This window comes from Portunus trituberculatus, chromosome 10 (genome assembly GCF_017591435.1).
Source record: "Portunus trituberculatus isolate SZX2019 chromosome 10, ASM1759143v1, whole genome shotgun sequence".
NCBI lineage: Eukaryota > Metazoa > Arthropoda > Malacostraca > Decapoda > Portunidae > Portunus > Portunus trituberculatus.
The window spans coordinates 6,946,706-6,962,096 of NC_059264.1; the positions used below are offsets into that span (position 1 = coordinate 6,946,706).

The 15,391-nt window shown below is 41.7% G+C and overlaps 2 protein-coding genes across 2 annotated transcripts; one reads left to right on the forward strand and one right to left on the reverse strand.

The window, feature by feature from the left end:
- The first annotated feature begins 3,433 nt into the window (after positions 1 to 3,433).
- Positions 3,434 to 7,695, forward strand: LOC123501888 (elongation factor 1-alpha-like). Its single transcript, XM_045250942.1, has 3 exons — positions 3,434 to 3,591; positions 6,025 to 6,806; positions 6,923 to 7,695. Exons 2-3 carry the CDS (start codon positions 6,054 to 6,056, stop codon positions 7,553 to 7,555), a joined length of 1,386 nt encoding a protein of 461 aa, XP_045106877.1. The 5' UTR covers positions 3,434 to 3,591; positions 6,025 to 6,053; the 3' UTR covers positions 7,556 to 7,695.
- A 521-nt stretch (positions 7,696 to 8,216) lies between these two features.
- LOC123501891 (mediator of RNA polymerase II transcription subunit 29-like) lies at positions 8,217 to 15,365 on the reverse strand. The gene is made up of 5 exons (XM_045250944.1): positions 14,640 to 15,365; positions 13,854 to 14,149; positions 13,311 to 13,372; positions 12,578 to 12,662; positions 8,217 to 11,002 (listed from the first exon to the last, which is right to left on the reverse strand). Exons 1-5 carry the CDS (start codon positions 14,686 to 14,688, stop codon positions 10,790 to 10,792), a joined length of 705 nt encoding a protein of 234 aa, XP_045106879.1. The 5' UTR covers positions 14,689 to 15,365; the 3' UTR covers positions 8,217 to 10,789.
- Positions 15,366 to 15,391: the final 26 nt, after the last annotated feature.

Sequence of the window (15,391 nt, forward strand, 5' to 3'; positions counted from 1 at the left end):
CGGTGTGGTTGGCACTCCTGCGCCCTCCCAAATATCACCATTGAATATCCCTCTGGCGACTACAGGTCTGTCTTCTCGCCTCCCTCCTTCTCCCTCCTACCCGTTACTTCTCCACCTCCTTCTCCTTCTCCTCCTCCTCATTGGGTGATTTTTTCAGTCACGTGAGCCAAAAGGATACATGAATGCAAGATGTGATGCTGTATCGTACTCAGCCAACAATCCCAAGGTTATCGTGCATCAGAGGGCATGGCGGTCTTCCTTCTCACCTCCATTGACGTACACTTCACCTTCTTCCTTCCTTTCTTGTTGCTTGCATTCATTCTTGCATCAAGGAAATAGATGAGGCTGCAGTTTGATGCGTTTTAGTAAAGATACGAAGTTGAAATAGTTGCCTGAATAGTGAAATTGGTTAGAATCTCTCTCTCTCTCTCTCTCTCTCTCTCTCTCTCTCTCTCTCTCTCTCTCAATAGATTCGATTAGTTACACACACACACACACACACACACACACACACACACACACCAAAATAACAACCCGACTTGTGAATTTTTAAAAAGCTGGTTTCTATTGTTTTTCAGCCTTTTTTTTTTTTTTTCTTAATTCCTTTGGAGTTTTGGGAAGCACGTGTGTGTGTGTGTGTGTGTGTGTGTGTGTGTTCCGTAAATTGACATGCTTCATTTCCTTGGCGGCATCTCTCTCTCTCTCTCTCTCTCTCTCTCTCTCTCTCTCTCTCTCTCCTACACCCATGCGTGAGAAACAATTACGGTGAAAAGAAAAAAAAAAAACGGTATCTTCTTCCTTTCCTCTTCCTCCTCTTCTTCCTTCTTAGACCTCTTGCTTTCCTTCCTCCTCCTCCCTAACACACTTCCCCATTCACCTATCCTCTCTTTCATCTTCCCCTCCCTCATTCTCTTCCTTACTCCTTTCTCTTCCTCCACCTTTCTGTCTCTTTCCTACTCATCCTCTTCCACCATTACCACCACCACCACCACCACCACCATATAATGTCACAGGAAATTGCAGTTAAACCAATAAAACGAAAAGAATGTTGAGAATTTATCATCCCCATTATTATCACCACCACCATTACCCAATGACATTTTATCTATCTTCCTTTTACTCCTGACAGACAGGAAACAGACACGTCATATTCAGGTGGTGCACATATGTGACCTAGTCATTCATTTATGTATGATTAATATAATATATAGATTTTTTCTCTTTTCTTTATGAATGTGACCGGACTCTATCCCGGTGTGTGTGTGTGTGTGTGGCGCAATATGAGGACAGAAGAGACACAGATCGATAGTGTTGCGCAATGTGGTGACTGACTTCCTCTCTTCATCATAATTTTCATCATCATCATCATGAGCATCATTATGACCATGATCATCATTATAATTTCTACAATTTTCATCATCATCATCATTATCATCAGTTGCTAATAATAATACAAATTCATCCTTTCACCTCATGTTTAATTTACCGTATACCATCACTTGTTCATTCATTCGTTGCCATATGGTCTTAATTCGACAACTTAGATTAAATCAGTCAATAATCGATCTATCAAATTTACTCCCATTACCTCCTCCAAAGCCTCACATTCCCTTTTTGTACCAGCGGAACATGAACGATGCTAGCTAACTTGTAATGAGGTAATATTTGAACCCCAAAACTAATAGTATTTGACCCTGTTTTTCCATTTTCTTTCATGTTTCATATCTACGTTTTCTTTGTTTTCAGTTCACGAGGTTACACACACACACTGGCCTCTTATTTCCATGTCTCTTATCTGTTTGTTTCTGTCTGCGTAGGCGTACAGTGCAAGATTTAAAGGCATATGTGAGGAATTAGCTGTCTTTTCGATATTAGTTTAAATGCCTGCAACCCGCCTTCCCCCTTCCCCATCCTGTGTTTAGAATTAAATGTTTTCAGAATGAGTTTAAATGCCCCTTTAGAATTTATGGCAATAGACATGTAACTTGACTCACTACTACTACTACTACTACCACTACTACTACTATTACTACTACTACTACTATTACTACTACTACTAGACTACTTCTACTGGAAGTTTCCTTTCATTTCAAACATCTATAGTTTAATGGATAAGTTCAAGTATCTATAAAGTGCGGACTTTACAGTTATGAATTAGATAATGTCTATAATGCATTATTCAATTTGTTTGGTGTGGTGATATTGGTTGGAGGAAACCTGTTTTAATCTCTTATATTTTTATTTTCTTCCCTGCTGTAATTGTTAGTCATGCATGAGAGAGAGAGAGAGAGAGAGAGAGAGGAAAGAAAGTAGGGCATTTAGGTGAACCGTGTGTGTGTGTGTGTGTGTGTGTGTGTACCTACATTACCTCATCTCCACTACCACCACCACCACCACCACCTTGCCTTCGCACTTAGCAACATGTCCCACATAATGAGGAAGTGCTATAAGTTATACCAGTGTTATGAGGTTGTGAATGTTGGGTTTGTTTTGATCAGTAAGGCAGGCAAGGGTGGCAGGACAGTGTTGCCACATCTATGTTATGTGTGACAGGATGCAGGCAGCTGTGGTGGTGGACTGGTGGTGGTGGCAGACTGGAATGGTTCTTACCTTGTGTGATTGATTGCATTACTTTACTACATGCATAAAGTGTATTGTGTGTGTGTGTGTGTGTGTGTGTGTGTGTGTGTGTGTGTGTGTGTGTGTGTTTTATATTACACATCCAGTTATTTTTAAGCTTCTTATGCTTCTCTCTATAATAGTAATAACAACGACGGATATCAGCATATAAATATCCAGTTATTTAATGTCTACAACGTTACTACGTGCATGTTATCTATAGCTAATAGAAATTTCTTTATCTTGAAAGAGTAATGAGTCTCGACCAGCTAGGTGGACCTAATGACTGACAGAATCTATCAAATGATAAACACAAGTGCATTTTGTGCTTTATTATTTTATTTATTCATTTATTAATTATTCTTTTATGATTTTTTTAGTAACATTTCGGTATCCGTATGTTAGATGTTGCTTTTCACTCTACTCATCTGTTATGATTTCGTGTCCTTTCTGTAACCGCTGGGAATACCATGCAAGTGTTGTGCCTCCCACGACACATGCTTTAGGGATGATTAGAGTGTTATTCAGCCTTCAGAACCATTTCACCAAGACCCACCAGTTCGAAATTGTTTTCGTGGTGCCGCGCTTCACAGCTCACGCTGCATTTCAGTTTGAACCAGTTACATTTTTTTTAAGTGTGTCCTGCAGATATATGGCAATGCCGTGTATGTGGCTCAATAACGAAGAAAATAAGAGCTTAGCCTTTGCACCACAATAGATTAAAATGCACCGTAAGAAAAGCGAAACTCCCGCCAGTTTAGTTGTGGAGATTCTGCGCGGACCAGTGACTCCACTCACCAATCACAATGCAGAATAGCAGTGACGTAGTGATAGCAGCCAATGGTGCCGCGCCTTCTTATGACGTCACGCTTACGTTCGCCAATGGAAGAGGCGGCGGAGGCTATATAGTAGAAACCTCCACCAGATTCCGTCCTTTCCGTCGTAACCACTCGACGCTGGCCTGTTGCCGAGGTAAGTTCGTGCTTATCCTGTGATTTTAACCGGTTTCTGGGTATTATTCTATATTGGTTCGTGCTGAAACATGTGCCATTACACCTTGGAGGAGTGCCCAGTGACAGGGAAAGCGGGAATTGGCTGTTGTGTGGGAAATATTGTGGAAAACGTGAGTGGAAGGGTGCCGGCTGTCATCGTGAACCTCATGGTCGCTGCCGCCTCGCTCGTCTCTCTCCTGGTCCTTTCCTCCCACTCGTACCCTGGATTATTCGCTTTGCCTCGCTGTTTTCGTGTGTTTTATGAAGGATTTGGGCGTTTGTGTGGTTCATGTAGCGGTGGTTGTGGCTGTGTCTGGTGTGGAGTGTGCCTGGGGCGGGGCGGGGTTGTCTGGGTGGCTGGCTGGTTGGGGCGGGCCTGGGTGCCTCCCGCGAGCCGCCATTGTCGCCCCGGAAGACACATGCCTCGTGTTTTAGCTCGAAGTACATCACTCGACTGGCTTATTTGCCTTGATTGTTACTCCTGGCGGCGGTATGCATCTGTTAGATTTACTTTCCGCCTTACTTTTGTCTTCCATGTGCTGATATGCTGAGTTACTAGTCGCCACATGGTCACGCGTGGCCTGGCTAGATTAACCTTTAGTACCTTGTCTCCCGTAGACATCCTTGCTACACATCGAAGACTTTGTTATAGGAAGGCTTGTGGTAGACTAGGTAATTGTAGGAAGTAGGGTTGGTATGCCTGAGAGTGGCCGGCGGCGGGGTGGTGGAAGGGTAGGGAGAGCGAAGCGCTGTGCTTTGGTGATGGTGGCGGTCACATGAAATCCCCATGAATCACCTGTCCTACCACATTATCCTACCAAAGTTGCTCGAAAATTCCTAAATTCAGATTAAATGCCTTTAGAATCAATCCATATGCTGTATTATATTTTTAACTTTTGTATATTTGCGGTATGTTATTGTTTCCCTTTGCCATATACTGACGTCTTTGTATCCTGTGTAGATATGATATGAATTCCAAATGGCTTTAAGTAAATGGTATTGGTATGTGGTAGTGGTGGGTGTCATGTGGTGTGGTGGCGGCGCGGTGTGACGTGTAGGTGACTGTCGGCCATCTTGTATTCCTACGTTCAGGGAGAGGGAGAGGGAGTCACGGGGGGAAGAGAGAGGGACTGGCTGACACTCGCTCTCACCAGACACGCGGGTATTAGAAGCCGGTATAAGGGAGAAACCTCTTACTTGCAAGGACCTTGTGGTGGTATCGATTTTCAGTGCGAAAAGGAACAAGGTTGTGGTTGTGATGGTGGTGGAGGTGGCGGTGGCGGCTGCAGGAGGCAGAGGCACCTAAGGGAGAAAGAATAAAGAGGGCGGGATCATTTTGTATTGTCAGTAAGGGGAGGTGTTATGGTAAATGGTTCGAAGTAACAGGTTTTTCTAGAACGTTGAGTATCCTGGTTCTTTTAAACTATTGGTGTTAAGGAAATTCTTGCTTGTTACGTAACGTTGAATTCCTTTGTACTTGGTTGTGTAAGGCACTGCTTATTGGCTAATGTAAAAGTGAAGTGTGATTTCCCGGGAAGTATTAAGTTTTTTAATTTATATTGATCATCATTCTCTGATTTCCCATATCAAGTTTTTAATTTATATTGATCATTCTCTCTCTCTCTCTCTCTCTCTCTCTCTCTCTCTCTCTCTCTCTCTCTCTCTCTCTCTCTCTCGTAAAACCTAATCTTGTCGCCAGGTCAAACACACCGATAATAATGGGATACAGAAAAGTATCTCTAGACACACCATATGGTCGAGACAGCTGGTGTGATATGAAGTAGATCGATACACGTGCGTTGGTGTGGCCGGCGCGGTGTGGTGGGACAGGCAGGCAGGGTGTGGTATGGTTGGTGGCAGTGTAGTGTGGTGTGGTGTGGCAGAGTTGTGGGACGAGCAGGTGTGGGCTGTGGGCACTCGGTGTAATAGTACATGTGGAGGTAATGGTAGTACTTGTTGCTGGGTATTGTTTAGTTCTGGGGTTTTTAGACAGGAATAATGTCTTGTAGTGTGAGATGAAGCTGATATTTAAGCCAATTTAATGGTAAAGTAAAATTTTTCCCATGTGGGCACACCTTAAAATAAAAATTTACCATATGGTTTGATGCATTACCAAGTTTTTGTTGTGGATTTTGATATTTAGATTCATGCATTGAGATTCTGTATGTTTTTATCATGTTATCTATTTTTAAATTTTTTGTAATTATAGGCTGCAGCTATAACAACCTTGTTCATTATGTTTTTAGCTCTAGATGTTTTATGGTGTGGCTTTGGCATTCATGTTAATTTAGCATTGATGATTCTTTAACCATGTTCAAATTGCTACTTAATGAACGAGATAAAGCAGCAATATTGATTAATGCAGTTACAGGTGGTATGTTCACTGATAACTAATTATTTCTCTCTCCTCCAGAGCCTAGACCACAGTAAACCTCATCCAACATGGGCAAGGAGAAGACTCACATTTCCATCGTGGTGGTGGGCCACGTAGACTCTGGCAAGTCCACCACCACTGGTCATCTCATCTACAAGTGTGGTGGCATTGACAAGCGTACCATTGAGAAGTTCGAGAAGGAGTCCTCTGAGATGGGAAAGGGATCCTTCAAGTACGCCTGGGTGCTGGACAAGCTGAAGGCTGAGCGTGAGCGTGGTATCACCATTGACATTGCCCTGTGGAAGTTTGAGACCAACAGGTTCTACGTGACCATCATTGACGCTCCCGGGCATCGTGATTTCATCAAGAACATGATCACTGGCACCTCCCAGGCCGACTGCGCCGTGCTGATTGTGGCGGCAGGCACGGGTGAGTTCGAGGCGGGCATCTCCAAGAACGGTCAGACCCGCGAGCACGTGCTGCTGTGCTTCACCCTGGGTGTGAAACAGCTCATCGTGGCTGTCAACAAGATGGACAGCACTGAGCCCAAGTACTCTGAGGCCAGGTTCAATGAGATCAAGAAGGAACTGACTGCCTACGTCAAGAAGGTGGGCTACAACCCTACCATCGTGCCCATCCTGCCCATCTCTGGCTTCAATGGTGACAACATGCTGGAGAAGTCTGACAACATGTCCTGGTGGGGCAAACAGAAGATCGAGCGCAAGAGTGGCAGCTATGAATACATCACCCTCTTTGACGCCCTGGACAACATTGAGCCTCCCTCCAGACCTGTGGACAAGCCCCTGCGTCTGCCACTCCAGGTGAGACACTGATCCTTAGCAACAGTTATCGTCATTGTTGAAATATTGGCATGTGTTAACATTATTATTCATTCTGCACTATATTTTCTTGTTACTTACTTACTCTCACTTCACAGGATGTCTACAAGATCGGTGGCATTGGCACAGTGCCCGTGGGTCGTGTGGAGACCGGCATCCTCAAGCCTGGCATGGTCGTGAACTTTGCCCCCACTGGCCCCACCACTGAGGTCAAGTCTGTGGAGATGCACCACGAGGCCCTGACTGAGGCTGTGCCCGGCGACAACGTTGGCTTCAACGTGAAGAACGTGTCTGTCAAGGAGCTGAAGAGAGGTTTTGTGGCTTCTGACTCCAAGAACGACCCCGCCAAGGAGGCTGGTGACTTCACTGCTCAGGTGATCGTGCTGAACCACCCTGGCCAGATCCAGGCTGGCTACTCCCCCGTGCTGGACTGCCACACCGCACATATCGCCTGCAAGTTTGCTGAGCTGATCCAGAAGATTGACAGGCGTACCGGTAAGGAGATTGAAGCCAACCCCAAGCAGATCAAGTCTGGTGACTCTTGCATCGTGAAGATGGTGCCCAGCAAGCCCATGTGCGTGGAGACCTTCCAGAAGTATGCCCCTCTGGGTCGCTTTGCCGTGCGTGACATGAAGCAGACGGTGGCCGTGGGTGTCATCAAGGAGGTGAACAAGAAGGAAGCCTCTGGCAAGACCACAAAGGCTGCCGAGAAGGCCCTCAAGAAGAAGTAGTAACCAGCATCTTAGAGACATTGATAGGTTTACTGTGTTATCTAGTCTTTAAGATGTATGGTTTTTATAAGAATAAAAATGAATGAAAGAACGGTATTCTTCTCAACTGGCTTCTTGGAGGGAAATAAACTTAATTTGTACATTATTCTTTCAATTGTTGGATTCCAGGGAACAGGCAGGGTGTGGGATGTACTGTGTCGTTTAGACGCTTGGCGGCAAGAGTAATGTAGCTTGTAAGGTGCTAGGAAGATTTAATTTCCTTACGGGAGGCTTTAATTGTTCTGGCTTAACTGCATTGTCAAAATTCCATGTCCCTAGCATCTTGTTCTTTGTGCCTTTCATCTGCAGTTATATTGCGTTTTCCATGTAACTTCAATTTTCCGTATTTAGGAGATTTGAAGGGAGGCAGCCCGAAATTGTACCAGTTATCATGATGGCAGGTGGCTCTAGGCTTGCGCGCCTCCCCGCCCCGCCTCGAGGGTTGGTGTTATCTTGCATTATTTTATTGTAGTGGCAGTGTTGCTTGTGATGAGGGTATTGTTAAAGTCCCCAGAGTCGCATGACGTGTAATAGGGGTACCGTGACCCCCTTCATTCAATATTGAGGTGTGCTGCTGCTCTTTGTAAGCAAATTTTCAGGGGTAACAGATTTGTGAATTAGATATTTTTTTTCTTGCAAGTAAATGATTTCAAAGATTAACTGCGTTAGGTTTGAAGGAATCCACAAGATATTTATATATTGCATACTACTGTAAATCATTGTATCCTATATCAATATTCCTATGTGAATAAACATGGATATAGCACGTGGCGCTGAAATTTTGAGATCACTGGGTATGGTGGGAGAAATATTGATAACGGATGTTTAAAAAATTGCTGAACGTGACGTGAAAAAAGCAGGGAGTTAAACTTGTGAAAAAGCGTGTAGTGACAACTGAAAGGTAATGCTATTGAAAAACAAGTGACACTTGGAATTGTCAAGGATTGTTTGATGGCGAAACTTGGTTGAATTCAATGGTCACCAAGTAGAAGTCTTGAAAGCAGGATGTGGAAAAAGTGGATTTTAATGATGGAAACTTACATAAGGGGGTTTTTGAGGCTGGGCAGTTATGAAAGGCCGAAACATTAGAATGGTGGTAAAGTTTATATTTTTTACAACCCTTGCTTTTCTTTAGAGTTGGGTATAAGGGCTTGGACTTTTTTTTTTTTCAATGTTTTAAGTTAACTGGGACATGCAAACCTAAACACTATCCTTTCCAGAACATTTATTGCAGTTCAGCGATATAAATAATGTAGGTTTCACTCCCAACCAATACTTTTGTCCTTCAGCCATTCATATAACACCCTAACATGCACCTTATGTTACCTTCCATTCCATCACACACACACACAGATGTGTATTAGAGAGAGAGAGAGAGAGAGACTTCCTACAGTACTTCGTTACTTTGCTTACGCTATCTACACCTGACTTAACACACCTAGATGGAACATTACAGGATCTTAACTCAGTGTCTTACCATCAGTCTAATACATGGTTTGCTAATCCTATCTATAATTACCAAATATCTCTATTATCATTTCTCTACCACTGATAATTTGGCTATAAACTTATTAATCCAACTTCCTTTAAAATGACTGTATAGCTTTTACTTACAAATGCATAATTTATTTTGAGATGTCAGTTTTTTCTCACTTATCCTACATAAAAAAATATTAAATGTTAAGTTCTCACTTCTCACTGATCTATTCATACTACGTGAATATATACACAAAAATAAGCTCATCTAACCCTTTTATTTTCCTATAAGATATCTAAACTTTTTTCCTTTTACTTCACTACTGTAGCTATTTCTCTTTGCTTGCATATTTCACTAAATCTCATTTTTCTGGTACAAATATTTCATTATATACCTCCTAACTGGTACAAAATGTAACTCCTCTGCTTCCAACAAGTAACACGCCACAGGGAGATGATAAGTGACCAAAGAAAGGAAGAGAGTTACGTGTATTTCAAGTCCTAATTCTGTGTGGCTTTCTACTTCCTTTTACCCTTCGTTGCTTCTAGCCACCAGCATAATGTAGGGAGCTTAGTGAAAAGTTGAATATAGAAGGGAAAAAACTGTTTCATTTCAAGCAATCATGATTTGTAAGCGAGGTGACAAGCATGGATGATCAATACCTTTCTCTCAAAAGACAATTTGAACTACATCTTATGCATAAATATTTCATCATTTACTCAGTACATGCCTGTTCTTACACCTTTTCTTGCATCACCCTAACATATACATATACTTTTCTGGTCACATCATCCATACAAACACAAAAACACATAATTCAGATACTAATGCAGCAAGATCTCTAATGCATCACTCATCCTTATGTTAGCTGACTTTTCCAGAGTGCATAGAAAATGTGTGTAATTCACCTAGGTGGCCTGCTAGTCACCCAGCCAGTCTTCCCCATTATGGAGCGAGCTTAGAGTTCATAGACCGATCTTCGGGTAGGACTGAGACCACAACACACACCGGGAAAGGGAGGCCACAACCCTTTGAGTTACATCTTGTACCTATTTTTACTGCTAGGTGAACAGGGGCCACACATTAAGAGGCTTGCCCATTTGCCCCGCCGCTTTCCGGGACTCGAACCCGGGCCTCTCGATTGTGAGTCGAGCATGCTAACCACTACACTACACGGCGTGTTATGTGTGTGTGTGTGTGTGTGTGTTACAGTAAAGATGCTGAAGAAACCAAGACAGTTTAATATGTGTGACGAGGTATGAGGCCCAAGATAATGGAAAAGGAAAGAAAAACAAGGATGGACTCCTGAATGAGTCTGATTGAAGGCCAAGACATGAGTGACCAAAGCTAAAGTAAAGGACAAGGTTGAAATTTTAAGTGGGTCTCTGAAAATAAATGAGAAGCTATACAAATGAGTCTCAAGATAGGAATGAAGACAAGATAGAAAATGTTATTTGCTGTTTTACAAGAAAGTTAGATTAGATGGACTGAGCTGTTAAAGAGAGTTCATTGCTAAAAAGAACAGAGATAGATAGAGAGTGTATAGATGAGGCTCCAGTCACCCATAAAACCAGTCCCCACAAAGGAAAACAAAATGACTGAGATCTGCCTCACACTACCTTAACCATGCCTTCCACCAGCCAACACCAGGATGAGTAAGACACACAAGTGAGTCCTGTGATAAAAGACATCTAAAAGGAACTATGAAAGCCCAGAGATCAATTGGCATTCTCCATGGTGGTCATGGCACTGGTGGTCATGCGGGCGGCATCCACCAGCGCTGTGTGAATGTCCTTGGCAAACACCACCTGGTTCCTGACTGTGGCAAGGTATTGCACATATTTCTGCACCTCAACGGGCGGTGTGTTGATGGAGTTTGGTGTGTTGAGCTGGGATGCCTTAGCCTGAAGCTGGCTATCTATGGCAGTTCTCTGTGGGAGGAAGGAAAATAGTGAGAACTCTGTGGTGTTTGGTGAAGGAATTTAACCCTTTGATTGCTTTTGGTACATCTCCATAAATTACTTGTGGTGTTGTTAATGATTTTGTATTGCAGTGAAACGGTTATATATAAAGAAAGATAGGCAGCAAGAGTATCAAGGACTCCTAATAGCTGGCTGTCAATGGCAGTTCTCTGTGGGAGAAAAGAAAATGTTGAGAAGAGATAACATAAAAACATAAGAAAATAATAGAAGCTATAAGACTCCATCAGGCAGTCACTGCATGAAACATACCTAGTTATTTCTACCTATCATCCTTACCCATAAATTTGTCCCATCTTTTTGTAAAGCTACCTAGTGACTTAACACTAACAAAGTATTTACTGAGCTCATTCCATTTATCTACCAATCTTTATGAAAACCAATTCCTCATTTCTTTTATTTACTCTAACTACATCAAGCTTGAACCTGTTATTTTTTGTCCTAACCAGATTGCTAATTAAAGATTTGGTCATGTAATCACTGTTCTGTCTCCTATATAACTTAGACTTCTATCAGGTCATCATCATTTGAGAGGAGATGTATAAGAGGGGATATGATAGAGTTATTTAAAATGTTCTCAGATACAAACTACATAGATGTGAGATCTTTCTTTACCTTAGAGGAGGGAAGTAGGACTAGAAATCATGGCAGGAAGATTAGAAAGCAAGGCTGCAGGTTAGATATAAGAAAATATTTCTTTAGTCATAGGGTGGTAGACTTCTGGAATGCATTGCCAGAGAGGGTTGTAAATAGCACTTGTTTGACAATGTTTAAAAACAGATTAGATAAGCACTTAAATTTATTAGATTTATAATTATGTATAGCACTGCATGATAGTTTTTATAAGAAATTTACTTTAGTTAAAAAAGACATGATCCCCATGTATGGGGATCACAGATTGTAGGGGAATTCACTGCAGGACTTAGCCCTGTTACTGGGCCACATATTTAGAATTAGTATATAATGTATTGTGTACTTGTAAGTGTATCTTTAAGTACTGATGACGAGGTCGCTGTGCGACTGATACAGGATAACCTAGATGGGCCCTGGTGGCCCTTGTTATCCTATTATTTATGTTATGTTATATGTTAGGTCCCCTCTTAACCTGTGTCTCTCTATGGAATGTAAATTTAAAAGCTCCAAACTCTTCTCAAAAGAAACAGAACTTCTCATCCCTTGTACTTTTTAGTGTTCCTCCTCTGTACTGATTCTAGCAGACCTGTGGTGCATATATCCCTCCTATACTAAGGGGACCAGAACCACACAGCATAATCTAGATGAGGTCTGACTAGTGCCAAATGTAACTTCAATGTTACCTTAGGACTTAAGTTCAGAGAGAGAGAGAGAGAGAGAGAGAGAGAGAGAGAGAGAGAGAGAGAGAGAGAGAGAGAGAGAGAGAGAGAGAGAGAGAGCACCTCAAGATTACTGCCATTGGCTGTTGGCTGTTCTCTGAAAGGAAGAGCAGCTGACTGTGCAATAACAAGCATAAGTGTACTGATCACACCAAACAATCTCTGCTTCACTTACAAGGTTCAGCTCCATTTGGTCACAAAGCGTGTAGAATTTCTCAATGTTCTCCTCAAATTTGGCATGCTGTATTTCTCCGGCATTCCTGTTGGAAGAGAGAGAGAGAGAGAGAGAGAGAGAGAGAGAGAGAGAGAGAGAGAGAGAGAGAGAGAGAGAGAGAGAGTGTGTTAATGATCACCTTTTCAGCATGTATTGACATCCCACAAAAAAATTAACTAGTGTCAATTTTAAGCATAAAGATAACAATTCACTCACTCTATGCCACTAAATTTGTTGTAGTGAACTTTATTTAAGATGAATAATCTGAAGCCTGAGCAACATAACAATATTTTCAAAACATTCCACTGATACACAACAATTTACAATGTTCAAAGTAAATTATGAAACCTTTGCAAGAATCTACAAGGAGTGGGGAATAAAGAGAACAGATCTTGCAGTTGCTAACCAATATAATGTTTTAAGGTGGCTGTGGAAGAAAAAAAAAAATAAATAAAAATAAAAAAATTCCAAAGAGGTTAATAATTAAGGAAAGATGCATCAAGTAACAGTGAAAAAGAGTTACTGTAAAGAAAACACTGGCCAAGGGTAACAAAAAGTGCAAAAAAGTGTACACTGAGTTTGCCCATTCCTAAAGAAAAGTAAAAAAGGATAACCCAAAATTGAAAGATGAATGTTAGAACTGCCAGACAGAACACCACTGTAATACTAAAGAGTTAATGGTTTTCGTCCTTACCTGTTACCCTGATCCACCTGATTGTTGTTCCCTGCGTTGGTTGCCACTGCACTTAGAGCTTCCTGGTGATGGGGAGGGAAAAATTAGACAAGACTCACTACTGGCCTCCTCCCACAGCCTTGCTGCACAAGACTTCTTTCTCTCACCCATATTCTGTCCATCTCTCTAATGAAAGGGTTAACCATTAGTCTCAATCATTCATCCCTTTCTCTTTTAAACTCTGTAACTCTCTATCTGGTTCTATATTTCCATCTTCCTATAACCTGATCTCAATTAAGAGGGAAGTTTCAAGGCATTTATCCCATTCTTTTGGATAATTCTTTTCAGGCCTGCTCAAGGTCTGGCATCTAAGTGGGTCTTTTTGTTTGTTTATTTATTTTTTTTTTTTTGTCCTTCAGATTTCCCCTCTTACATAAGAAAAAAGCTATTGTGAGCATCACCACAGACTCAACATATCACCATAGCTTCATTGCATCACCACAGCTTCATAACATCATCACAGCTTCTCATCAGCAAAGCCTCACCACATCATCAGTTTCTCACCATCAGTGCATCCTTCATCTGACCATAATGATTCTTGACTCGGCTGATGCTATCCAGTTTAACTTCCTGCTGCTGTTGTTGCTGCTGCTGTTGCTGTTGCTGCTGCTGCTGTTGTTGTTGCTGTTGCTGTTGTTGCTGTTGTTGTTGTTGCTGCTGTTGCTGCTGCTGCTGTTGCTGCTGTTGCTGTGTTTGTTGCTGCTGCGTCTGCTGTCCTTGTGACTGCTGTGACGGTGGTTGTTGTTGTTGCTGCTGCTGCTGTTGTGGGTCTTGCTGCGTTTGTTGGCTTTGCTGTGAACCTGTGTGAGGTGGAACACAATGAATGAGTGGCAACTTACATGTGTCTACTGTACTGGCCTCTTATAGTCTGACTACCACCACCATGCCCTAATAAACATGAATATATATATATATATATATATATATATATATATATATATATATATATATATATATATATATATATATATATATACTAATGATTTTTTATACAAATATTAAATGATGGCCTAAACTTTTCAATAATAGTATAAAATAATCATAATCCGAGGGTTACATTATGTAAAGCAAACTCGGGTTAGATAAAAATTATTCAGTTCGATGCATGGTTTCATTCCATATGTGGAAAAAAAGCATATTCTGGCCTGAGTCTTATAAAATACTTAGGTTAATTAAATAATGTCCTTAAACACTAAAATTATATTAGTGTGATATGACAGGAGAGTGATGCCCAAGTGGGAGTCCTGAGATGTCGCACTACACCACCACTCCCAGCACAGCAACACGCACCTATCCCAGTCATGGTGGCCCCGTGTTGGGTCTGCTGCTGCTGCATCATCCTGGACCCGCCTGCAGCCGCCCCTGTTTTGCGTGACCCTTTCAGCTTCCCTACTTTGAGTGCTCCTCTTCCTCCAATATTTGACTTGCACTCTGGTGAAGGGGTTTGGCTAGCGTCCGTGTGTTTGCCCCAGCTGCTCTCCGTGTTGTGACCTTTCTATCTTCTACTGACTTGTTCTGTTCATTTGGGCTTGTGTTCGTCAGCTTAAGCTCTCCACTTTCCTTGAGTTTAACTTTTCATTTCAGTCAATTAGTTTGCTTCAATTCAAGTCTCAGTCTGTCTGTCTCTCTCTCTCTCTCTCAGGGATACTATGGTAGGAAGGAGAGGGCTCAAGCAGAATACTGAGAGATGACTGATGGAGATATTAGCGCAATAACACGCTCACAAGATACAAATAACAGGGCAAAACGCGGCTTTTCCGCTGTGAAACACAAACAATAACAGTGACTACGAGAATACATTTATTTAGAAATTTTCCTTTTCCTTATTTGGTTAAATTGATATTGTCTACACTACTCCATTATTATTATGATTTCATTACTGTAGGAAATTATATTGTATTGAGAGAGAGGGGGGGAGAGAGCAAAAATTAGTTAATAACCCAGCATTTTTAATATATTTTTTCCAAATTGATGAAAAGAAACTTGATAAATATTTCTTACAAGAACAGTTACTAGGAGTTAGTTGTGGCATGAATATATGG

Excerpts from the sequence above, each read along its gene's own strand:
- LOC123501888 (XM_045250942.1), top strand. The coding sequence starts at position 6,054 with ATGGGCAAGGAGAAGACTCACATTTCCATCGTGGTGGTGGGCCACGTA. Across the intron at positions 6,807-6,922 it reads CCCTGCGTCTGCCACTCCAG|GATGTCTACAAGATCGGTGG; the intron begins GTGAGACACTGA and ends CTCACTTCACAG.
- LOC123501891 (XM_045250944.1), bottom strand. The coding sequence starts at position 14,688 with ATGATGCAGCAGCAGCAGACCCAACACGGGGCCACCATGACTGGGATA. Across the intron at positions 14,150-14,639 it reads GGCCACCATGACTGGGATAG|GTTCACAGCAAAGCCAACAA; the intron begins GTGCGTGTTGCT and ends CACCTCACACAG. Across the intron at positions 13,373-13,853 it reads AGATGAAGGATGCACTGATG|GAAGCTCTAAGTGCAGTGGC; the intron begins GTGAGAAACTGA and ends CCCCATCACCAG.